The sequence below is a fragment of the Camelus bactrianus genome, chromosome 1, assembly GCF_048773025.1.
Source record: "Camelus bactrianus isolate YW-2024 breed Bactrian camel chromosome 1, ASM4877302v1, whole genome shotgun sequence".
Classification (NCBI taxonomy): Eukaryota; Metazoa; Chordata; class Mammalia; order Artiodactyla; family Camelidae; genus Camelus; species Camelus bactrianus.
The window spans coordinates 5868050-5892315 of NC_133539.1; the positions used below are offsets into that span (position 1 = coordinate 5868050).

General features: G+C 49.0%; 1 protein-coding gene across 4 annotated transcripts; it reads right to left on the reverse strand.

Annotated features, from left to right (window-relative positions):
- Positions 1–428: 428 nt before the first annotated feature.
- Positions 429–18349, reverse strand: ETS2 (ETS proto-oncogene 2, transcription factor). 4 transcript variants are annotated; one of them, XM_074354190.1, is made up of 11 exons: positions 18149–18292; positions 17414–17757; positions 13994–14065; positions 11082–11193; positions 9847–9966; positions 9333–9533; positions 7695–7778; positions 6442–6666; positions 5294–5563; positions 3477–3595; positions 429–2639 (listed from the first exon to the last, which is right to left on the reverse strand). In XM_074354190.1, the coding sequence occupies exons 2-11, from the start codon at positions 17423–17425 to the stop codon at positions 2424–2426; spliced, it is 1431 nt and encodes a 476-aa protein (XP_074210291.1). In that variant the 5' UTR covers positions 17426–17757; positions 18149–18292; the 3' UTR covers positions 429–2423. The 4 variants fall into 4 exon arrangements, with proteins under 4 accessions (XP_074210291.1, XP_074210327.1, XP_074210385.1 ...); XM_074354226.1 differs by lacking the exon at positions 17414–17757 and adding an exon at positions 13377–13650 and having other exon boundaries at positions 18149–18214; XM_074354284.1 differs by lacking the exon at positions 18149–18292 and adding an exon at positions 13377–13650.
- Positions 18350–24266: the final 5917 nt, after the last annotated feature.

Consider the following 24266-nt stretch of genomic DNA (forward strand, 5'->3'; position numbering starts at 1 on the left):
GGGTTTGAGCACAAGTGTCCGAGGACCATCACCCCCACCTCACTTTAGTCGTCTCGGCAATGGCGGAGCTCCACGAGAGCCATGACCCCAGTTACAAAAGTCCTTGAGCCTCAAATCCTAATGCTCTCCATAGAAACACCCTCAGATCTCTTGTTATCTCCGCCAAACCCTTGGCAAAGACAAGACACCTGAATCTTTCTATTCTAATCCCTTCCTTAAAGAATTTTTCACTTTAAGGAACACTGTTTCGGAACTCCTTCAGTAAGGGCTCACAGGTGGTTCCAGCTTGGTCCTGAGTTACGAGGCAGTGGGTGTGTGAAGTTAGTGACAAGGAGATGTGACTCTGAATGACCGAGTGCCACTGAGTGGCGGGCAGTTCTGAGCCCAGCATCCCCACTCCACCAAAGAATGAAGACCCTGACAAGGAGTTTATATAAACAAAATACTTTATTATTTGAGAAAGAAGCCAAATTACAAAATTTTTATACTTAAGGTCTGTTCATTACCATGCCAAAAGGTTTATCATGGACTGCATTTCCAGAACTCTTGGTTTGAGCCACGTGAAACTGCCAACTCTGTCGATTAAAAAAAGACCAACACAAGCAATTTCATGTGGTTCAACCACCTATTAAAACTCTTAAAAATAAGATTTTTTTCAGCAGCAAGATGTTCTCAGGCCCAAGTCTGTTGATGTTACAAGCAGATGTCGGAGATATAAACAGGTCTTGCTTGAGAAAAACATCCTGTGCTTAAAGATGCTGGAAACGGTCTTGTGTGGGCACCAAGACCTAGTGGTTCCCGTAGCGGCTCTGCTGCTCCTACCACCCAAACCCCTGGTCTTACTGCACAAACAAGTCTTCTTTAGAGATGTCACCGCTGGCCCGTGTCCCCTCACGCTGCTCCTGAAGGCTGTGAACTTGACTCGATCATTTACAAAGTCAGGAGCACACGCTGACCCAGGGATTCCTTTGAAACAATGACAAAAGTCTCCACCATGATTAAGACGTTTTCACCTGAAGGACCCCAGTGCCTTCTGGTTCCCATCTGGTCTGCCCTCTCTTCGTCTCTGGCCATTTTGCATTAGAAAAAAATATGGGAAAAAAATCTCTCTGCCTGCGGATGTTGAACAGAAAGGAGCAGCTAGGTATCCGGAGAGTCCAAGACTCGGCAGGTGAACAGGGTGAGGCAAATCATGCTTCACTCACGTCCCAGAGTGCCCTCCCCCTGAACCTTCAGCTCTGTACAATACGTTAACTTTACAGGGAGATAAAAATAAATCTTTCTTACAAATTACATTTGTTTTTTTTCCAGTGAATTGCTTTTGCAGTAAAAATAGCTGCTACACAAATCCCTCCTGATCTCTGAAAAGGAGTCGCTTATTTCCAAAAATAGGATTCTTATTTTAATCATACAGAATAACTCGGGGCTTGGGGGTGGGGCACGGGAAGGAAATGGCTGGCCGGGGAGGTTAGCGGTTGGGGAAATACAGTTACACTGAAAAATAAAATAAGTTTCGTGTATAAACTGATTTAAAGGCATGCATAGAAATGGAAAACTTACGCCATTTGTCAAGAAAAATACTGCTTTATAGCTTTTACATTACAATTAAAGGAGAAGCAAAGGGGCCGGATGAGACTGCAGATAATAACATTAAGTTTCTTATAAAAATTCCCAAATGTACAAAGTCCTTGCCATAGAGAATAACCCAGGCAAAACTAAACAAGATGAAAAACGGGAATCAACCCTTAGACCTTATTCCTGTAGGCCTGTTACATGTAAATAGTACACACTTTACAGCCTCCCCTGTTCTGCCCTTGGCAGAATCAATGTTTGCAAAACGCCACATGTGCTCTTAAAAAAATGGAATACACACTGGATGTCCACATTCTTCTCTCACATACAATTAGATAATTATTTTAAATTACAATATACAATTTCTGTTAAATAGGACTGTTAGGGGATTTTGACAGCAATTATAAGATTACAGTCATATATACAAACTAACTTCTGAAATGGCATGATTGTTTCCTTCCCCTCCTCCCCTCTGAACCAGAGACCTTTTGCATTTGCGATTCCTGGTTGCCAGAGGCAAAAGAAAAGTCCCAAACCGTGTGTCCACGACACGCTCGCTCTGTGGAGAATTCCCCACCGGCCAAGCGACCCTGTCACAACACAGCCCGCCCGGGGCCAGGCCGGCTGCCCAGCGTGTCTCTCCCGGCCGTTCTCATGTAACAGCATCCTAAGAGCGTGTTCCTGTCAGCAGCTTGAGAAGCGAGAAACCCTGCTGCTTGCAGCGAAGAACCGCGGTTTTGGAGGAAATAAGGCCACTGCTTCCTGGAGACGTTCCTGGACGCGTCAATCCCAGCTTTCAGGGTCCCTGGAGCAGCGGGTCAGGATGGCCCCACGCACGGCCCCGGGCGGCCTCAGTCCTCCGTGTCCGGCTGGACGCCCAGGATGGCGTGCAGCTCCTCGGGCGTGAAGCCCAGCAAGTTCTGCAGGTCGCACACGAAGCGGTACACGTAGCGCTTCCCTGACGTCTTGTGGATGATGTTCTTGTCGTAGTAATAGCGCAAACCCCGGCTCAGCTTCTCGTAGTTCATCTTGGGCTTGTTTTTCCTCTTTCCCCACCGGCGGGCCACCTGGGGGATGGATGGAAAAGAGTTCAATTATGTGACAATTAAGAAAAAGTGAATGACGTTCGCCCCTGACTAGGGTTCTGACGCGTGCTCGCCTGCCAGGACCCAACCATACAAGGACAACAGAGCTGCAGCCGCTTTCAAGCACGTTCCCTGGGCACTGCATCCCCCGGCTGCTTGTCTGAGGATGGAGGTGAGGCCTCTCACTCAGAAAAACCTCTGGGAGTCAAGGGTTAGGAATCAGGGGGGTGCCCCCACCTCCGGGGTTCGCATGTAACCGCCACGTCCACTGGGATTGGAGCCACGTGACACTGTGCAGCCCTTGATGCTTCTGCCCCCGGGAATCAGGGAGGCGACAGACCGCACTCTACCTGTGCCAGAGACCAAGGTCCTGGAGGGGCTGGTATCAGACCTGCCCGCTGATTTCGCTGGTACAGCTCTGCCAAGCTCAGCTGAGGGGCACGGAAGCCCAGCCAGAGGGCTGGCATGGAGCAACTAGCGGCTGAGTCCCCCCAAGGTTAACAGGCAAATTTCCTAAGACACTTTCAGGTGGTCAGGCGAGGGCCTCGGTTTACAGCTTGCACCTCTGGATTAGACAACAGAGCACGCTGATGAACGAACCCTGCCCGCTGCCCTGTGCTCTACCAGGGGACACCAGACACTGTTTATCAGCAAAACAAGACTCCACGTTTCCCCGACAGTCAGAAATGCCTTGTGTAGAAGTGTTCTCATCTGTGCCCTGGTGAACCCTTTCTTGTGCCGAGAATTGACTCTGGGAACCCCAAGTGACAAAATCGGGTTTTAGAGCTGGGAGATGGATTTCCTAGGTGCTGGACCTACCTCGTCGGGGTCCGCCAGCTTAAACTCCCACCCGTCCCCGGTCCAGCTGATGAAGGACTGGCAGGATTTGTCGGAGAGCAATTCCAGGAGAAACTGCCACAACTGGATAGGTCCACTTCCTGGGGGGAAAGGGGCGGGTTATTTGTTTTTGTAGATTCAAAACATAGCAAAGCTTCCGTCATCCTGCTGAAACAAAGAATGTGAGACCCAGCTCTGGACTGGGTGCCAAAGTAAGAAGGTGTGACTCTGGGTGCTGGTAACAGCCCTGGATGCTTTAATGGGAGGAGGCCAGACACCCAGGCCAGGGCTTCCTCCATGCCTCCTACTCCTGGAAAAGAGGTCACGAGGCCCTGGATGGCTGGGTTTGGTATTTCTGGAGAAGAAAATTCTGGGCCACCAACTCTTGGCATCAAAATTCCTCATCCTGTTTAATTGTTCCTTATGTAATAACTTTCAAGGTTTATTTCTAGAAACACCCCGTGGGACAGCGGTGGGGGCGGCTGAAGGGGCGTTTCAACACAGAGTGAGGCATGTCATTCCTGGAATCCTATGATGAGTCTTTCTGCCCGATGATGGTGGGTAAATTACATAATCCAGGACTCGGTTTACTCCACAGGCATCTGGGCATCTGGAGCTATGTCCACGGTCTCCCCACCTCTGTCTGGTGACGTACATGCTTTCCAAAGGGCTTTTCGTAAACATTTTTTTGATAATACTTAGAATCTCTGCCGCTGTGAAGCTGAGTATCACTGTATCAATCTTTTAAAGACGAAGAATCCTGTGTCTCAGCGGCCAGGCGCTCTGCCCTGGGTCATGTGTCCATCCAAGAGCTGTTCCCCAAGGCTCAAAGGCTGTTTGTCTGAGCTGTGTGACCAGACAGCTGTCTTCCCCTGAGCCCATTTCCCCATCTGTAAAATGGGTTAATACCACCAGTGCTGGGCCGCCCTCGGGTTTACCCATCACGCCCAGTTAACCACACAGAGCTGTCAGGCAACAAACGGTAACAGATATTAAGATGAAAAACACCAGCACCACCGCTGTTTACTTTCTTATCAGGCCCTGACTCCCACGTACAAAAATTAACAGCAGTTTTCACAACCTGAGTATTTTAATGCATTTTCACGGCTCTTTGTTTCACACGGCAGAAAAAACGGATGCCTACGTACTCTCATTGTAACCTATTGGATTTTTTTAAAGTAGGCATTTTTTTAAATCCCCAGTAGCTCCATATGGTCCAAATATGGAAGGAAAAAAAAAGGCACATTTAAGGACACATGAAACCATGAAAAAAAATTTCTGCTATTTTTCGCTAAAGTACTGGAACTATCTGCTTCTAAAAACAGCTTTAATATTTGTCCCTGGCCTAGAATAGCTCTTACCCAAACCTTAAAACTGAGATGGAGTTTTAGAAGCAAGAAAAGGTAAACAGTCCCTGTGTTGTTTGAGGCTGGCTCCGCTGCCCCTCCCGGGGCCAGTTTACATTCTCTGACATTCCTGGCAGGGGTGAGTCACAGCTGAACCTCCAGAGGCCCATGTCCCCTGCTGCTCCTCCTCTCGGGAACGGCCAGGCACATCCCAGGTGAGGAGGCAGCCTGTGGGCTCGTCTCCACGCCAAGGAGCTCACATTAAAAACCCCTACAAGGTTGGCCTTTTTAGAATTTAGGGACACGGATTGCTTGGAGGAAGGATTACGCCCCACGCACAGAACGCGGGGTGTCCACGCGACGTGCACCGACAAGAAACGCCCTTGATAAACACGTGGGCGCGGGGCTGGGCGGGCGCCGGGGAGGGACGGGGACCTGGAGCAGCCCGCTCACCTGTGAAGCCGGCCAGCACGGCCGCTGGTATGACTGGTTTGCCTTGCTCGGCCGGGTCGCTCCTCTCCTGGATGTAGTCCTTGAAGGACATGGTCGGCTTGTTGAGGCAGAGGGACTGGCTGCAGTCGTCCTCGAAGCTCTCGAAGGAGGGCACCCGCTGTACGTCCAGCAGGGACGACTGGCTGTTCCAGGACTGCAGCAGCGACTCCGAGCTCTCGAAGCTGTCGGCGCCAGCGCCGTTCTCAGGGGACTCGTGGTCTCCGGGCTTGCCTGGCAGAGACAACCACAGAGTCTGACTCCTCCAGGGCAACGAGGTGTCCTGCGCCACTGCCGACCAAGGATGACGGCGGTGCCATCACCGCCACCCCGCTTTGGGCGCTCACTGGGCTGGTGCAGAGTCACCCAGACTGTTCGTGATGCCCTGAAACTGAGCTGCCTGTTCTTGATGACAAATGCACTACATGAGGGCGCCTTCCATCCACAGTAGGACGGGTGTGTCCAATCTAGCTCGAGTGGGGTGCTACACAAGGAAAGGGGGCAGCTGGCCGCCGCCTCCAGCAGTGTGCATGGGTCTCAGACACATGGTGAGCAGAAGACAAACACAGAAGGGAGCACAGGGTGCGATTCCATTCCTATCAAGTTCAAGAACAGGAAAAACTCTGATGGTGAAAGTCGATGGTATCCCCTTGGAGTGGGGATGCTACCGACCGAGAAGGGGTATGAGGGAGCCCTGTGAGGTGCTGGCAACCTCTCTGCCTCAGTCTGGGTGGCTGTTAGACAGGCACGCATACGGGAAAATTCGACCTGAGCTTTGCGTATGGTATACATGCATCTTTACAAAAAGAGATCTGTTTGTTCCCATGCCGTCTCCCCCGTATCACCGGGGGTGGAGGAATCTGGCTGCAAGAGCAGGGGCTGCGTCATGTACCTGACACCCCAGTACCCAGACCTGAGCCTGAGGCACATCAGGAATCTGCCCGCTGAGCACCAACTGCCTGTGGCGGTGACCCAGCGAACGAGCCCTTGATCTCGTCCAATGGCTGAACACGGGACGGCTGATTAAGAAGCTTGTGTCACAGTCTGACTGTGGCTCCGGGAATCAGACCAACAACCCGGATAAGAGGAGTGCTTAGAAGCCTGGATCTTACCAGAACTGCTGGAGAGCAGATTCAAGTTGCCGCCCGGGAAGTCCCGGCTGACGGAGCAGTAGTTGACGCTGACGGTGTTGAGACGAGCCTTGGGGAACATCTGAAAGTCCTGCTCAGGACCAAGCGTGCTGGGCGCGGAGGCTGCCGGACACAGGCCGTCCAGGAGGCTGCCTTTGGGGTAGTTCTGCGTCTGCATTCCATAGGGCGCCTGCTCCACGCCGAAACCTGGAAATGAACCACAGACGGCAGAGCTGTCAGGTGACCTGAACGGGACCACCTCAGACCCCGCACACCTCAAACCAGACGGAACTCGAGCAGCTCTGCGCACACCAGTCCCCCGCAAGCTCTTGGTGGAAATGTGAAGGTTTTTCACGGAGTCCTCCTATTCTCAATTTATCTTCTTAGTCAATGAGCCCCTTTCCAAAATGCCTGCAGCCTCTGGACCCCGGGTGCAATGCTGCATTGTGAATATTTCTACATCTCTCGTTTACTGACTGCATCCACGTGAGCCTCACGCTGACAGGGTCACTGGCTCTTTCGGCTCCCGAGGAAACTAAGGCTCAGGCAGGCTAAGTGGTCTGCCGTCTAGTACGTGACTCGTAAGGGAACATCTCCAGTGAGCCTGCCCACGCCGGCCGGGGACCACCGTAATCCACGCGCACCGGTGCCAACCACCAGAAGGAAGGACCTGAGTTCCCTGACACCTCTCTGAATTCCACAATTCAAAACAAACTTTAGTATTGCTGTCCACACACTTCCTGTGCCCGCCACCTTCGTTTGTCACACTGCCTGTGACAGTGCCCACAGCAGTCAGCTCACTCTGCTTCTTGCTCTATAAATTACCCAGACCACACGAGGCAAAGATAATACAGGCCACTGATGCCATGTTAAGTTTTCTCGTAGCCATGTTAAAAAACTAAAAGGAAAACAGGTAAAATTAATTTTAACACTTTACTTGAGCTAATAGATTATCCTTTCGATATGTAATCAAAATTTTTTAAATTATTAAGGAGATATTTACACTCCCTGTTCCATACTAAGACTTTCGGATCCGACGGGAGTGTGTTATATTCTCATCGCACGTGTCACTGTGGACCAGCCACCCTTCAAATGCTCAGTGGTCTGGATTGGGGGGCGGGGAGTGGCCACCATATGGGATGTAGCACAGGTCTAAACTTTGCCTGTGGACTTTCCGTAAGTCAAACAGGAAGACTTAAAACCAAGCTCTTACGGGCAGAATTAATTGCACTGACCTAACGAATTGCTATTAATCCAATGAGGAACTGAGTTGAGGTGTGAATTTTCTTCATACTGATCTTCTGTCTTTTCCTGGTTTTCTGAAAAAGAGACACAGGACACATAAGATTGCAAATCGGGGTTAAAACTAAACAAGAAAAAAGACGTTCCTTTCTGAATCACTGTTCTATGGTTATTTCAGCAAAGTGAAATGCATTTAATGCTTTACATTTAATCCAACAGTGTTCCATGTAATCATGTTGTTTAAATGCACTAGAGACAGCGACACATTTTTCTAATAACTAGAAAAAGTCTTCCAAAATTAATGCTGTCCCTGGCAGAGTGAAATATTCTACATAATTTGAGAGACCTAGATGGTGTATTGAATTTATCCACATGGTCAACAGTTAGATGCTTATCAAGTACCCCCTGCCCCAGGGGCTGGAATCCCATAGATTAGTAACACGGACACAGTTCCTGCCCTGGTGAGGTTTATGCTCCTCAGTGTGTCCGGGGCGGAGGGGGAGCTACAGAAAGAGGCCCACAGCGTCTGAACGGGGACACACGTGCCAGGGAACTTTGAAGGGAAACCAGTTAGCATTCCCTGCATGCGTTTACCTCCTACAAACACCCTGAACCCCCACGCCCCTCCCCCAACAAAGCCAGACCCACACAGACTCACACGCCTACAAACGGCAAAACAGGACCAACTGCCAACAAACAGATTCCCAAGGAACTTGTCAGATCAGACTTGTCCAAATTCAGGGAAAATTTGAGGGCTTTAAAAGTAAGTTTCCCTGGCCCTCAGAAGCCGTAACTAAAGGGGGCTGGCAGACACCCCCTAGATCTTTTTACGATTCTGAGTCTGTAACAGACGGCGAAACTCAGAGTTTAAAATCAATTAAATGAGGGCCTATTTCCCTGAACTCCACTAACAGGCTTATTTTCTTGTATTTTTAACTTGAATGATCCCTCACGATAATGCTTTTCCTGTTTAACTCAATGACTTTTTAATATTGTTCTCAACACTCTTTTAAGGTCAAAATCAAGACTTTCTATAGGAGGAAAGTTTTTTGTTTTTTTGTTTTTTGTTTTTTTTTTTTTTGCTCAAAGGCTAGTTTCTGTATGTCAGTGAGTAAATATAGATCAATTACTTCCACATTTGTTTAAAAACAAAACCTAAAGAGAAAACAGGAAGAGAAAAAAGAAATCTTTTTGTTGGATTCCATCTGGTCTTAGGAAAATTTACTATAAAATTCACAGCTTATCTGAATAAAGGCTCCCTTTCACAGAGGCTGCCTGATTGCTAAAGGCTCTGTCAGGTGGGCCCCAAAGCCTGGGCAACCTTGCTGCCTCGCCTCCCCATCTGAGCCACCACATCTGCTTTCAACACATGATGTCTGGTGACAGCGAACAAGTTGGTGACTAAGGCCACTGCCTTGTGGCTCACACTCCCCCACCCCCCACATGCACTCAAGTGGAATCAAAATCCATCCCCTCTGCCAGGTCGTTGACTCATTCCAGTGGTGTTTTCAGACGATCTGCCCTCCATCACTTGAAACGCCGACCCTACGGCTATAGAGCACGGCCCCCCACCATCACTGGTCCCTGCCGTGTGCACCTCTCCCGGGGGAGCCCAGTTGCTCAGTGGGTACCTTTGATCATCTGCTCCAGGTGTTCCCAGAGGATGTCGCCCACAAAGTCGGGTGCCAGCTCCAGAAAGCGCTCCTTGCCAAGGTTACACAACACCTGGCCGGTCATGCCGAACCTCTGCAGGTTGACGTTCACCAGACTGAATTCGTTGGTGGCCCAGAGAAGCCACTGGCACACCTGCTGCTCAGTCCACAGCCAGGGATCTACCGGGGAGGGAAGAAAAGACAGAAGACGTAAGGGGAAGGGGGCAGTGAGACCAGAGGCACTCCTGATTTACCCACAGAGTCCAGAAGGGCACCAAAGTCCAGGAAAATGAGTGAGAGACCCTGGAAGGTTCTGAGACACTAACAGCAGTGTTTGGCTGGCTGGGTTTGGAAATAAAAACTGGCCCAGCTAAATGACACCTCTGCCACCCTTTGCAAGATGCTCTGAACAAGCCATCCCAGCCATGGCAGCACAGTGCGTCCATCCAGGACGACACAGGCGCAGAAAGCAGCCCTGGGGAGCAGCACCTACTCTTTGGGATGCCGAGGCGGCGCTGCTCCTTTTTGAAGCCACTGAAGGTAGCTTTTAAGGCTTGACTCATCACAGCCTTGCTGCACGGGGTCAACAGAGGCAACTCACAGTTGGTCGAGTCTGGAAAAGAAAACCCCAGGACGTTAGGAGTTCAAGCCGGCGACAACACAGGCAGGACCGAGCAAGGGAACATCCTGGTCTTTAGGGAAGAACAATTCTGATCTCAAACCTTCAGCATCACTCCTCAGAAGAGTATAAATATTAACAAAAAATGTTTTTGACTGAAACCGAGAAAATATTACACATCTCATAACTACACTTATAAAAAATCTCGAATAAAACTCAAGTTTTATTTTGCAAAACTTCATAAAGTGGTGATGCCCAGGTAACATTTCTATTTAAGGCTTTACTTCAACGTTAGACAACGAAAGAAACGGCATGGCTTAAGGGGCTGTCAATGCCTAACCTGGAAGTGACTTCCACTAACACAAAGCAGCAGGCAAAGGGACGTCAGGCATAAAAGGAACACACCGTGCTTGGCACCTGTGACGTCCGCACACCTTCCATTTTTATTGAAAACCACCTTCTCTGGATTCCCTCAGCAATTTCAAGTGTGATAAATGATCGTCACACGGCAGCACGCTTATGCAAGCATACGTGTTTTCATTAACTTTCTGCGCTGTATTCTCTAGCACCTACTTCATATGACAAAGTAGCCTCTGGAATGTTTCCAACCAGTAACTGTATCATAGTAATGGCAGAGGCACCGTCCAACGTGCTAGTCCTTTAAAAAGAATAAACAGCTCCGGAAGCAAACACAGATGGGTAACGATGGGCAAGAATAATTTGTTGCCCCAAAACTCGGAGTTGGGGGCGGAGGGACGATCTATGTAATGATGCAAACACAGGGTGAAAAGCTGGGATGCATTTTAACGTCCACTGGCCTGCTTCACGCAGCAGACTGGCAGGTGAGGCTGGGCTGGCTGCAGCCGGAAACAGCCCAAGGGAAAGCTAAGGGCCCCCGCTCTCCCTGGGGTGTGTCTGGCAGGTGAGGACACCAGCCACCACATGCGTGAAAAAGGAAACCCGTCTTCTCCGGCGCAGGGCCTCCACCTGACTCTTCCCACCCAAGATTCAAGACGCCGACGTTCGTCGCCTGGGAATTGCCATCTCTCTATTAACTGGACGACTTACGGACATCATGCTCAGTTTGTCAAGTCTGAGTAACAAATTACCATGAGAAATTGAATCCAAGCCTGTTGGCACTTCTTGGAGTGTTTGCTCCTCATTTAACGAGGGGAAAACGGCAAGCAGGGACCCGTCGAAGGTGTCAAAGGCGGGCTGGCGCTGCAGAAGCAGATGGAAAGAAAACCAAAACGTGATTATCTGACTTACTTAATGATGTCCTTTAAAAGTGGTTCATAGGCAGTCTCACTGAGGCACCCCAATTAAACTGCCAGTTATACAGTCACGCATGGAATAGGCCAGCCTGAGTAGACTTCTGAGAGGGTCAAAGTGATTATACTTCACTCTGGATTTACAGGCACACCTTGGAGACACACTGCAGACCACTGCGATAAAGCAAATATCGCAGTAAAGCAAGTCACACAAATTTTTTGGTTTCCAGGTGCGTAGAAAAGTGACACGCATTTATGGTCAATTAAGTGTGCAAGAGTATCATGTCTAAAAAAAAAAACAACGCTTAATTAAAAAATACTTTACTGCTAAAAAATGCTAACCATCATCTGAACCTTCATCTATTTTGCTGGTGGAGGGTTTGAAATATTGCGGGAATTACCAAACGTGACCTAGAGACACGAGGTGAGCAAACGCTGTTGGGAAAACGGTGCCGATCAACTTGCTGGATGCGGGGTGGCCGCAAACCTTCAATGTGTAAAACACGCAGCAAAGCGAAGTACCATCGGTACCACCTGACAGCGTGTGCCTGTAATCAGCCTCAGGGCCAGAGGTATGCCAGGGAATTTATTTTTAATGGCCTAACCAATTTAAATGAATACATTAAGTAAACTAACTTAAAACAAGAGGATCTTAGAGCAGTGCTGGGAGGGAGGGATCTCAGAGACCACCTGGTCCAAACACCTGGCCCTTGTAAGCTACGCGGGAGAGAAACTGAGTACAGAAGAAAAATGACCCTTGGCTGGACAGTTTCAGCTCACCGCTGTTAAAACAAAAGGCAAGCGACTGGAAATCAAAAATCAAATGAGGAACTATATTACTATATCTGTGGAAGCATTTATTCTGAAATGTTTACCATGAAACACTTTAACTGAAACCAGAAGTTTTCCCTCCGCTATCCCATATGAGAACATTCCTTAAGGCTTAATTCTGTACAAGGAAAGTATATTCAAAATGACCCCCGCCATCAAATATTAAGGGGAAAGATTTCCAAAGGAAATAGGTTTAAAGGTGAACTACCTATAATTTAGGAGAAAGAGGAGGAGAGTTACACAGAGAAAGATAAACCTCACATTGAGAGGATTTCTAATAATCTCATCTAATATTTATAAATGAAATAGCCTTTAATGCAAGGCTCACTTATAAGTAACAGATAAAGGCTTGATTCATCATTGCCTCACTTGTTGAGGAAAAACGTGAAGAAAGGTTATTTTTTTCCAACATAAGCTGGAAATCCCATGTTATGTGTAACGCAATGACCCATCTGCTGAGTCATCAATTAAAAAAATGTGTAACACATTTACAACTAAAACGGTCTGTGTGCTTTCTTTTTAGAAGTGCGGAACAATGAATGACGCATTACATAAGAGGACAGGCAGAAGCTGGAGCTCAGCCCAAAACACTCGAGTCAGTGATGTCCCAATGGTGTTGGAAACCAGCCCCCAAAAACCCAAGGCAAGGATGTCCGAAGACCCACAGGGGGGAGAACCAACCAAGCAAGTGCAAAGTACTTACCTAGATCTACAAAGAACCCTATAGCAGCCCTAATTTTGGTGAAATAGCCAACGGATTTTTTAAAATTCCCACTAGCACTGCCCAGGTGACTAAGAAATGCCTTTTCTTTCCAGACTGTCCTCTTGACTGTTCTTTTTTTTTAAAACCGGAAGCCAAAGACAAGACAAATTCCTGCTGCGTATTTCAACACATCAATTTCAGCAATGAGTTTCTTCTCCAAACCCAGAAATCACATGGGCACCGTCAAACTCCCTGAAGTTATAGCAGAATTTTTCTCTCTAGAGGTGTCGTTTCAAACTTAGTACCATAATTTCTTGTCTGGTTTCCGCTACGCTGGAAATGTCTGTACAAATTGAACCAAAAAACTCACTAGCCTGAAGTTTGATAAACTTCATGGATACTCTAGAGGCCAGTGCCAGATTTTGCCTCTTTGGGTTCTATCAGACAAATAATCTCATGATGATATACAGAGAAAAACATAACATGCCCGAGACACATCATTGTACAAAAACATTCAGCTCAGAGGAGGCCAATCTAAAAATCACTGCTTCTGAGACATGTTTATTATAGAACACTGAAAAAAAAAAATCAACTCTCACAGTCACATTTGGAGAAGGCAAATGGGAAATTATCAATTTCTGCTGCTAAAGAATGTTCCCGAAGGGACTGAGACAGAAGCTACATGAGGTCTGTTCATTATGCAGTGGAGAAGGCTCGCTCATCTTTAATCTGTTTTCCAGTTCACATCAGCTTGCACGGTCCTGCCAGGAAGCACAGGCCGCCTGCATCCCAGTGGACGTTGCCGCTTCTGACGGGAGAAGCGGCTCTTTAACGTCAGTTCTTAAACAGCCTTTCCGTCACCCAAGGAAACTCCTGGAATGGACAGAACAGATAGTCTCTACAGCTCTGTTCTCTTGAGAATTCACAGGAATTTTCACCTGGTAGGAGCCTCAGCAGTAAACTACAAAGGCCTCACCATCTACAAATTAAATGGTTGCATATCTTGGAGGGCCAGTCAAACAAGCACCAGGACACCCGTTTTACAGACTAGAAAACTGAGACCCAGAGAGATTAAGCAAACAGTCCAGAGTCACACAGCCTGTAAATTAAAAAGCTAAGGCTAGAACCAGTCTTCTGGGATCCAGCCCATTGTTTTTAACTCCTAGAGATTGCATTTTCTGATTTTTTAAAATTTAATTAAGCCTGACTTACTCACCTTGAGTGTCCCTCTGTAGCTGCTGGACACGGGGGCCACCTGGTCCATGTTTTTGATTCCAAAATCATTCATCTTAAAAAAAGAAAAGGAAAAAGAAAAGAAATGAAGAGTCAAAGAGGCGACAAACCAAGTCCATTTTTTAAGAAGTCTGCACTGGCCGCATTCACACTTAATTTGGGCTGAGTCCGTCAAGTTCCGCAGCCCTAACAGGTCAGTCAAAACTGAATGCCAGGAATTCTTCTCACAAAGGGGATGCTATTTAAGTAATTAAATAATAATGCTAATTTGCCACTGAATTCCACTTAGATTTGAGGCGCACAGATAAAGTTGCCTTCGCTCAGAACCTCCCGGGAAGCCTGGCTGGGTGACCTGAGCAGGGGGCCTGTGTCCTGGTAGACGAGTGGGAGACCTGCTTTCTACCGCCAATTCCAAGGTCAACCCCAAGGGGTGCGGGCTTGGGGGGCTCTGTTGTGTGGGCCGTGGGCCACCTCCTGTCTGCGCCGGGGCAGTCAGCTTAACCTGCGGGCGTGCCGGCCAGCCGAGGGATGCCCTGCCCCTGGCAGCTCACAGGAAGATCCGGACTCGGGAAACTCTGCTGAAAAGAGCTGCCTCGGAGGCCCCCTCCCCACTGCAAGCCGTGAGGAAGCACAGGCGCAGGAGGCTGATAAAAGGGAGACCAACCCTCCTGTGCCGGCCCAGGGCACCCAAGCGCAAAATGCGTCTGCGCTGTGTGTGGCTCAGCCTGCATTTCTTCAAGAGGAAGCAGTTCTAATCATGGATCTGCCTCGCTTGCTTTGAAGGCCTGGGCTTATCCGAGACCTGCAGAGACCGATGTGTAGCCACCAGCCTCGTGTGGCTAACTGAGAGCCTGACCCAGGGCAAGGGCAAACTCAGATGTGCTCTGCGTGTAAAATGTACCCCGATGTCAAAGATTTCACGGGAAAAAAGTAAACTATCTCAGTACTAACTTTATATTGACTGTGTGTTTATGTAATTTAAATGTGCTAGGTTAACTGAAATACACTGAAATTCATTTCACCTATTTCACTATTTAACGTAGCTACTAGAAAACTTTGAGTTACAGGTGTGACTTACAATCGGACAGTTCTGCATGTGACTTGTGATTGCTGTAATAATCTGAAAACGTATTTGGGGCCCTAAAATGTAATTGTTTGGTCGGGTAAGTTAAATATTAATAAGTGAGAAATGTACCTTGATAATCCTGCCAAGGTGTTAGAGAAAAAAACAGAGCAACGAAAGCTGATTTTCAGATAACCTGGGAGAGCATCAGTGACAGGAACCCACCCCCTGGCTCCTTGACCATGAACTGCAGGTCTAGAAGGAAGCTTTACAGGGTACCTCTAACGGCCCACCCTGCGGTCTCCACTGGGTGCTCCTACCTGTTACAACCACGAACTTTGAGTAATTAAAATATTGTGCAATAGACAGGACTGACTGGCGGAGGCCAACAGCCTGTTTTCCCGTAACTACTTAATTCGAGTTTGTACTTTCTTGTTTTTTCTTTATGGTCAACATTGCGGCTAAACCAGACCTCCCAGCAGCTCAATACACAGGCACACGTACACACACGCACACACACACCCCTTGGCTGGAAAGGCAGCGTGGGAGGACAGTCACTGCCACAGGGGAGGCGAGAGGCACTGGAGACGGCTGTTAATACCTTAAGTGTGGGTAATTATCATGGTGGCCAGTGCAGGCTCAAAAGCTTTGACAAAAAATAATATTCCTGGGGCAGGGGGGTCCAGAGGGTACAAAAGTGGCCACATTTGCTCAGAATCTCCACTTGGTGGACAATGTCATCCACATGCACTCAAGAATCAATATTCACTACTGATGGTCACCGCCCTGGAAGATTCCCACTTGGTAAAGGCTAAGCCTGAGCTGGGGGACCACACCTTCCCCCGCTCACTGAATCGTCTGACATCCCTGAGTGGTAGATGTTATACCATCATACAGTGAGGCAACAGAGGCCCAGAGACCTCGGGTACCTGGCCCAGGATCACACAGCAACCGTGGGCCATCTAAGAGGCATAGTGCAGACCAAACCCCAGTGGAGTATGGCCCTACCTCCTGAGCTCCTCCATGTGCCAGGATGACCTGAATGATGAGGCCTGGGCCCTCCTGCCCCTCCCAGCACATCAGAAAAAGCAGAGACGTCACACGGATACTATCAGACTAGGCCCCTGCTCGCTACTCCTTATAATGTGAAATGCCCCTTAATGTGGAGCTAATGTCATTGATCTGGATGAACCAAGTCCTGTCACCTGTTGATTACCTTAACAAGCCTCAAAAAGGAGACCAAAATGCAAGGACATCTTGGGTGCTGCCAGTGATCCATCTTCTTCCCAGGTTTTACAGATTTTATGCTACATTTTTCAGCCTCACAGAGACAGGAGGATGGATGCGGAAGGTAATGAAAAGCCTCGCCTGGTTTTTGTGTACAGATACCAGAAGGAAAGGCAGTCTACCACTCCCACATAAAGAGCTATAATTACTAGCTACAGAATAGAATTCTTTTGTTGTCCAGCTTTTAATTTGTTTTGTGAAAACCATGTAGAATCAAAGTGCTCTACCAATGGTTTGTGGCAAACACATAACTAATCAAATTTAAGTTCACTTATTTTATTCAACACAGCTTGTTAAGGCGGCAGGCGGGCCAAGTTTCTCCACAGAAGTCAATTTCACACTAAGGTCCTCTTAGTGTTGCCCTATCGACTGCTGATTTTGAGAAAAAAAGAGAGAGAAAGGGGAAAATGGTAGAAATGGAAGGGCTGAGAGTGGTTAAAATTTAAAACAAGAAGAACTTGCCGGACAACAGTATCCTTATGGGAATAAGTGATTACTTACGTGAGATCAGAGCTCAGATTTGTATTTAGGTAAATGTGGAGTGGGGAGGCGGGGGAGAAAGAAAAACGAACCCAAAACGCAGTTCTGATGATTGGTTTGCTTCTCTCTTTGAAAGTTATCAATTTAGAGGGAGGAATGACTAATCCCAAAAATGAGTGCCTACCTCCCTGCAGGTCGCGGGGCGCTGGCATTTACTGTACTGTGATATTATTCAGAATTTTAATAGACCTTAACTTAGAGATTTATCTTTCTGATTGGTGGTGTGGGCAGGCAGACAGCGAACAGGCGCTTCCACCGCAGGGAACAAACATAATCTCTTAGTGGTAAATTAAAATAAATTACTCCTATCTCCAAGGGGACTGCTCATTTCTTTACTTTCTAAATAAGCAGCATGTCAACTACTATTTTAGGATACCCTAAAATTGAATACAGGCCAATATTAAAAAAAAAAATCTCATGTGCTTAAAAAAAATCATACACGCACAAACGCTATTACCCTATCATCCAAAATGCTGTAAAAATGGGAATTTAAATAAAGGCAGCCTTGCGCACCCAGAGCCCCATTTCCGACAGATTCCCAGTGTTTGTCTCGCAGGACCTAGGCGCCTCGATCCGGAGGTCCTGGGGCGCCTGAGGGGGTCTCGCTCGAACGGAAGGATCCTGAACGTGGCCGAGCAGGTGCCTGGGGGGTTGGGATCGGCGTGTTTTCGGGGAGACGCAGCCTCCCAGGTGTTCCAGGTGCCCCAGATCTTCCCGGGCCCGGCGCGCTCCCGTAAACCACCCGTAAGCCTGGGCTCGCCGGGGCCCCTCGGACACCCTCTCCGGCGTCCCCCTTCGCGAAATCAGGTCCGCCGGGCGCCCAGTGGCAAGAGCCCCCTCCACCACGCCCGCGTTTCCTTTTAAAACAAAAGCTAGTGAAACGAGCTGGCGCGCCCCGCCCGCCCCAGCCGGCTCCGCGACCCCGGGGCCCGCGGCCCAAGTTCGCAGCCGGCTCCGCGCGTCACCGCCCGGCCCACCCCGCGCCCTGCCCGCCGCCCCCAAAGCCACCCGGCCACCCGGCCACCCGGAACATGAGCCCCGAGCGGATCGGATCCGGACTCGCGAACCGCGACTCCAGGGAGCAGCCGCCACCCTGCCCGGACAACGGCTGCGCCCCGGGATCCGGACCTCGGCGCCGCCACGGCCTCTGCCCGGTTTGCGGGTTCCCCGGGAGGGGAGCCGGCGCCGGAGGGCGCTCCCCGCCTACCCCCGCCCGCCGGACCCCTGCCGCCCAGACCCGGCTCTTACCGCGCCGCTCCGGGCAGGGCCGCCGGCGGCTCGGGGCCCGGGCTTCTCGGTGCGCGCCGCGGAGGGCGCGGGCGCGGACGCGCGAGGGAGGCGCTCCGGGAGGTCGGCACCGGCCGGGGGCGGCGGGCGGGCTCGGGGCGCTCGGGCTGGGGCGACACCGCGCTCCGCGCCGCCGCTGGAGGAAGTAACCGGCCGGTCCCCGTCGCCGCGCGCTCTTCAGGAGCAGGGGGTGGGAGGGAGGAGGCAGGAGGGAGGGGAGACGACAGAGAGGAGGGAGGAGGGGCTGAGGGGGAGGGGAGAGGACCGGAGGGGCGGAGGGGAGGGGAGGGGAGGGGGTGGGAAGCAGAGGGGAGGAGAGCCGAGGAGAGGAGGGTGGAGGAGAAGAGCAGGGGGCGGAGCCGCTCCTTGCAGGCCTGACCTCGCTGGACGCCGGCTGTCACTCTTCTGTGTCCCTGGCCTGCGGTTCCAGGGCCGCGTTGGGCCCGGGACTCAGAAGCCTGGCGCCCCGTGCCCTTGTATGACCCAGGTGGTCGGGAAGAGTGTCTTTCCTTGGTTTCTTCCCCTGGTCCAGAGGCTTTAACACCAGACGTGCCCTGACAAGACTGGAGTCGTGGTGCTGGTGCCACCGAGTGGCTGCCGGGCTTGGGTAGTAAGGGACTCGTTCTTAGCCCTCCTTGTGGACTTAGAATTTCTGATTATGCTTATGCTTTACGACCATTCTGTCATGAAAAGACGCTAAATGAGATGACAGATGTACAAACTGAGCCTTTCTGTGGGTCACGGAGTCCCCCGCCCTCTCCCGGGAGCCCCATTCCTACAGCCTCCTTGTGAGTGGCTCCCCCTAGAGTTGAGCGGTGCCTTAGCCATGCCAGCCTTGACTGAGCATCCCTGGGCTCATGCTCGTGATAATTCTCCCAGGCCTTATTGCCTGCTCCTTAAATATGAGGGAATCGGCCCTTAGGGTAATGGGAAATTCAGGGTTGAAACTCGAGTTTATCTGACTCCCAGCTATGGTCAAAACCGTCACCCATACTGCTGGTTTCCATTTTTAGCAGGAAATACTTGAGTTTGCGGCTACAAAAATGCACATTTCCTATTCAGATTCAGGTCAGATTTTCATTATTTGGAGAACTATTTAGATTCCTAAAGGTGGGTATAAAATAAAATAGCCCAGCTTGGGCAGGGCCCCAGCTTTAAAGTTGGTGTGTCTTGGGGACTGCAGTGGTGTGAAGGGAAAGGAACTGCCTCATGTCTCGGTTGCCAAGGTTCGCAGTTTCCATGGCAACCCTAAATCCGGAGTTATCCGGATAATTGAGATACTGCTGCACCTTAATGTTTCCAGGTACCCGAGGGTTTCCAGGTATCACCCTTGCATGGGTCAGGGGCAGGGTCTTCACGGCTGAAGGAACCGGGTGCAGGGAGGATTATTTCTGGCAGATTGAAATTATTCTGATGGCTTCTCCATGTGTATTCAGGCCTGGATCAGAAATCACAGGTCAGGAAGGAGCTTCATAAACGGAATACGGATCCATAGTAAGTTACCATGGAGATGTGGAAAGTATGCTACTTTTTTTTTTTTTAACTATAGCAGAAAATACTGACTCATTGGGGCTGCAGTTCCAGCTAAAAGAGGGTCTTTTCCCCCAGGCTACTCACACAGCCCTGATGGTGTCTGAGAAGCTTCGTGCAGACAGCCATGCGGTCAAGTTCGGTTGCCCGAAGTGTGTCTGTCTTGTCCACAGCACCTGCTTCTGCGCCCACAGGTGTCCAGTGCTTGGTGATCAGGGGTTCAGAGTCACTTTCCTCCTTGAAGAGCTGATGCAGGCCGGGGAGAGGTAGAGTTTCCGACATATCTGAGCAGAAAGATGTCAAAAGAAGAGGTACAGGAATTTGGAGACAATCTGTTCCTGACGAGCAACTTTTGCTCAGCTCTAACTCGCTAAACCTTGGGCCAGTTTTCACCTCTGTAGAAGCAAGTGGGATTATGGAACCTGCAATTGGGTTGTGATGGGCATTTACAAATATGTAAAGTACATGTTGAGCACATGGGCGAGAAAGGCTCAGAATGATATAGCTACTGAGTGTCTTTTTCTAAGCTTCTCTCTGGGGGCAGTTTATGAAAAAACTCTTTAAAAATATATTATAAACATGGGGGAAAAAAGCCAGCCCTACCCTCTCGGATGTAAATGCGTGAAACCTCATAGGAAATAATCTATCCAGGCTGCACAAGCTGCAGAGCTGAAAAGGGTGCAGAGGCTGCAGAGAGGAAGCCAGAGTCACACACAAGCCTGGACTCTTTGACTCCCACCCAGGCCTCTGCGGGTCCCCGAGTCCCCTTCCGAGGAGCCCTGGGCTCACCCAAGCAGCCCCCTTGCCCTGGGTCCTGCTTGATGGCTGACCCCCTCTAGCCTTGGGCGGTCACACGCTCATAGTAAAATGGTTTATCTGATTTCTGGGACCATATCAAGGTTTTTAACATTTTTTTATTTCCTGTTATTAGTCGGTTTCCTAGTTACTCGGCAGAACTAAAACCCGGCCCGGCTGAAGCCTGTCATTATTCATTGAATATTACGACTTGATTCACAAGGAACATCAGGTTTTCCACTAAATTAAACCTAATAAAAGTACGGCCCTTGTACTTCAAGATCAAAAGTCGAAGGTGTTAGAAGGAAATTAAAAGTCAGGAGGCATATGGGGTGAAATGCCCAGATACGCCATTTCACCCTGAGTTTAAAAGTAGTCTTAATGCTTTCCTTAAGAAAGGGGGAAGTTCATAAAAGAGGAGAGGAAAGCGGGTATTACAGTAGAATGTATGCGTTGTTAATACTAAATGTCTAGAGAGTAAAATGCAGATTAGGGTTCTTTAGAATCCAGACATAATTATTAAAATGATGAGCTTACCAAGTCGTCCTGTAAAAAACAATAATGAAAACGTTTCCCTAGAAACACATCTGTATTTACTTTCCAGTCCAAATCAGTAGTCAACAGACAGTTGGAAGTGGTTTCCAGTTGCAAGTTAAACAGACGTCATTTGGTTTGAGGTGTATCATTTATTCATTCAGCAAACACAGTGTCAGCTGCTGAGGAGACGGATGAGTAAGGGCTTAGTCCCTGCCCTCAAAGAAGTAAAAATGAGGTACCCAGTTCTGCAGAAATCACACACTACTGTGAAACTTTGGAAATCCTGGAGGCTGGGGGCCAGTGGAGGAGAAAATGCCCTTGGAGGCAGAAATAATATAATTCATGCATATTCTGAGACCCTGTGTGTCCTTTGCTGACCATTCATCCTGCAGTCACTGGGTGGTATCTGTCTGCAGTTATTCCAGAGACATGTTGGGGTTGAGGAACAGATGAAACGAAGCTTTATAACTGCCCTTCCCCGCCCCCGTCTATCCCCACAACACACAACAAACATGCACACGACACAGACACCATCCAGCTGCCCTCTGTCCTTACCCATCTGCCGGCCAGCACAGGTACCAGGATCCAGGCCAACCTTGGGTCACCTAGCACCATCCCCAACAAGATGGTCCCAAACTCTACAAGAGCCGGAAGTGTCTACCCTCTTCTTTACGATGCCCGGGAACAGCAAACGTGGGTGTCTCCCCGAGGTCAGAACCTCTCCTAATGTCCGGTGTTAATTTCCTCTGCTTGTTGGCATCCTCCCTTATTTGTCCCTTGGGTTCCCCGTGGACAGGCAGGCAGGCATGATAACTATCTAGGGCCTGTGGTCTTATCCTCTGACGGGTAGCCTGTGGGGTCAGACTCCCTGGGGTTAAATCCCAGCTCAGCTTTTCACTAGCCATCCCATTGAGGCCCCGGCAAATTCCTTAGCCTCGCTGGGTCTCAGTCCAGAGAAGTTTCCTTCTCTGTCCAGTTTGCATAACAGTGGGCCTTTTCTCTTTGGGCTACCTGACAGTTCAATGAGTTAAGATCTCTTAAGCACTCAGAACAATGCCCGGCACATAATTAAGTTCAAGGTGGTGATAAATGAGCAGCAGCCCCCCTGGGACTGGGACAGGCGAGATGGTCCAGCCAATCCGTTCACCCACCTCTGATCCTTGCCTTGTTCTACGCTCTAAGCAGGATCTTGTTTCCACAACAAGAACTAAGACCAAGACCGATGCCGCCAATAGGAGCCCCCATTCCACTCTAGTCCTCGTGCCTTTGGTGACAAGAGACCAGCAGATGAAACACTGAATTTTAAAATTGGAAAAAACTTTAGAGGTAATGCATGAGCCCAACTGCTGTCGTTATAAGGAAACTGAGGTCCAGAGGAGATTAATTCGCTGTCCGCAGTCATCTGATGATTTCCCGGCCGGGCTGGGGCCACCGTCCAGTCCTGCCCCCACTGCCTCCCTGACGCAGCTGTGTTCCCTTATAAGGCAGTGCTTCTGGAGTATATAAACCACCTTCAAAATCCACTGTGATATGAAGCTGCCGGATGACATGCTTCAGGCAAGTCTGAACAACGAAAATAGTAAGAGGAACCCGTTGCGTTCTGCAGAATTGATCATCCCTAAATAAATGTGTCTGAAGTGTGAGTCAGACCTGCACAGATATATGATTTTGCAGTTGTGTGTATTTTTTTTTTCTGAATCACAAAATGATCCCCAGTATATTGGTCTGAATAACGCTCCAGGCACCAACCTGATTTATTTATTTGGCCCACTGGGCACCAAACCGCTAGTCTTCACACAAGCGAAGAGTTAGTCACTGCTGTGCCAGTCGGTCTAGCACATGGTTAAGTAATGATTAAGTTAATTTGCCTGCCGCTTTTGGTGACAAAATGAAACCTGGATTAGCATTTTTAAAACTCAGTAACATGACAGACGTAGCAGCATGTGAATAAATCACTAAAATGTTGGGATATTTATGTTACATTCATTCTTTTGAGGAATGGCTTTCCAGTGGGTGCAAGATTTTTTTCCCCACTTCTTCGCATTTATGAATCTTGGTGTCTTCGTCTGTTTCAGACCTGCTGAGCTGTGAGTATCTCTGGTTTCTCGCCGTTACATGAATCAACTCTTCTCATTAAAGCTGATGCTGGTTTTGCCTCTAAATGCCAGACTTTGGTTGGTTGAAGGTGCCTTTGTTAGGTTGAGGGTGAGGAGGAGAGCCCACCCTCTACTGGGAGAACCAGCCGCACTCATCTTCTGGAAGATTCTCCCAGAATGCCGCAGGAATCGCCCCAGCCCTCCCAGCAAAGAAACATCCCTTCACTTGCCACCTTCATCAAAACAAGGTTGACTGGCAGGACTTGCTGTCAGAACACCTAGCAGGGACACCCCCACGCCCCTCGACGCCTGGAGAAACGACAGGTGGTGGGACCAGATCTCAGTAGCCATCTTTTTTTTTTAAGCATTTCTTATTGATTTATAATCACTTTACAATGTTGTGTCAAATTCTAGTGTTCAGCACAATTTTTCAGTCATACATGGACATATACACACTCATTGTCACATTTTTTCCTCTGTGATTCCCTGTGCTATACAGTATAATCTTGTTTATCTATTCTACAATTTTGAAATCTCAGTCTATCCCTTCCCACCCTCTGCCCCCCTGGCAACCACAAGTCTGTATTCTATGTCTATGAGTCTATTTCTGTCCTGTATTTACGCTTTGTTTTTTGTTTGTTTGTTTGTTTTTGTTTTTGTTTTTTAGATTCCACATATGAGCGATCTCATATGGTATTTTTCTTTCTCTTTCTGGCTTACTTCACTTAGAATGACATTCTCCAGGAGCATCCATGTTGCTGCAAATGGCGTTATGTTGTCGGTTTTTATGGCTGAGTAGTATTCCATTGTATAAATATACCACATCTTCTTTATCCAGTCACCTGTTGATGGACATTTAGGCTGTTTCCATGTTTTGGCTATTGTAAACAGTGCTGCTATGAACATTGGGGTGCAGGTGTCATCTTGAAATTCTTAACACTTAAAAATAAAAATAAGGGGCTTTTTTCCATTTCGCACTGGGCCTGGCAAATTATACAGCTGGTCCCAGGTGGGACACTTCCTCCCAGGGCTTTCCCCACACGCAGGGTGCCAGCAGCTGCTTCTGCTACACAGAACACGGCAGACAGGTGGCTGCCAGTCCCCTGCTCCCGAGGCAAGTC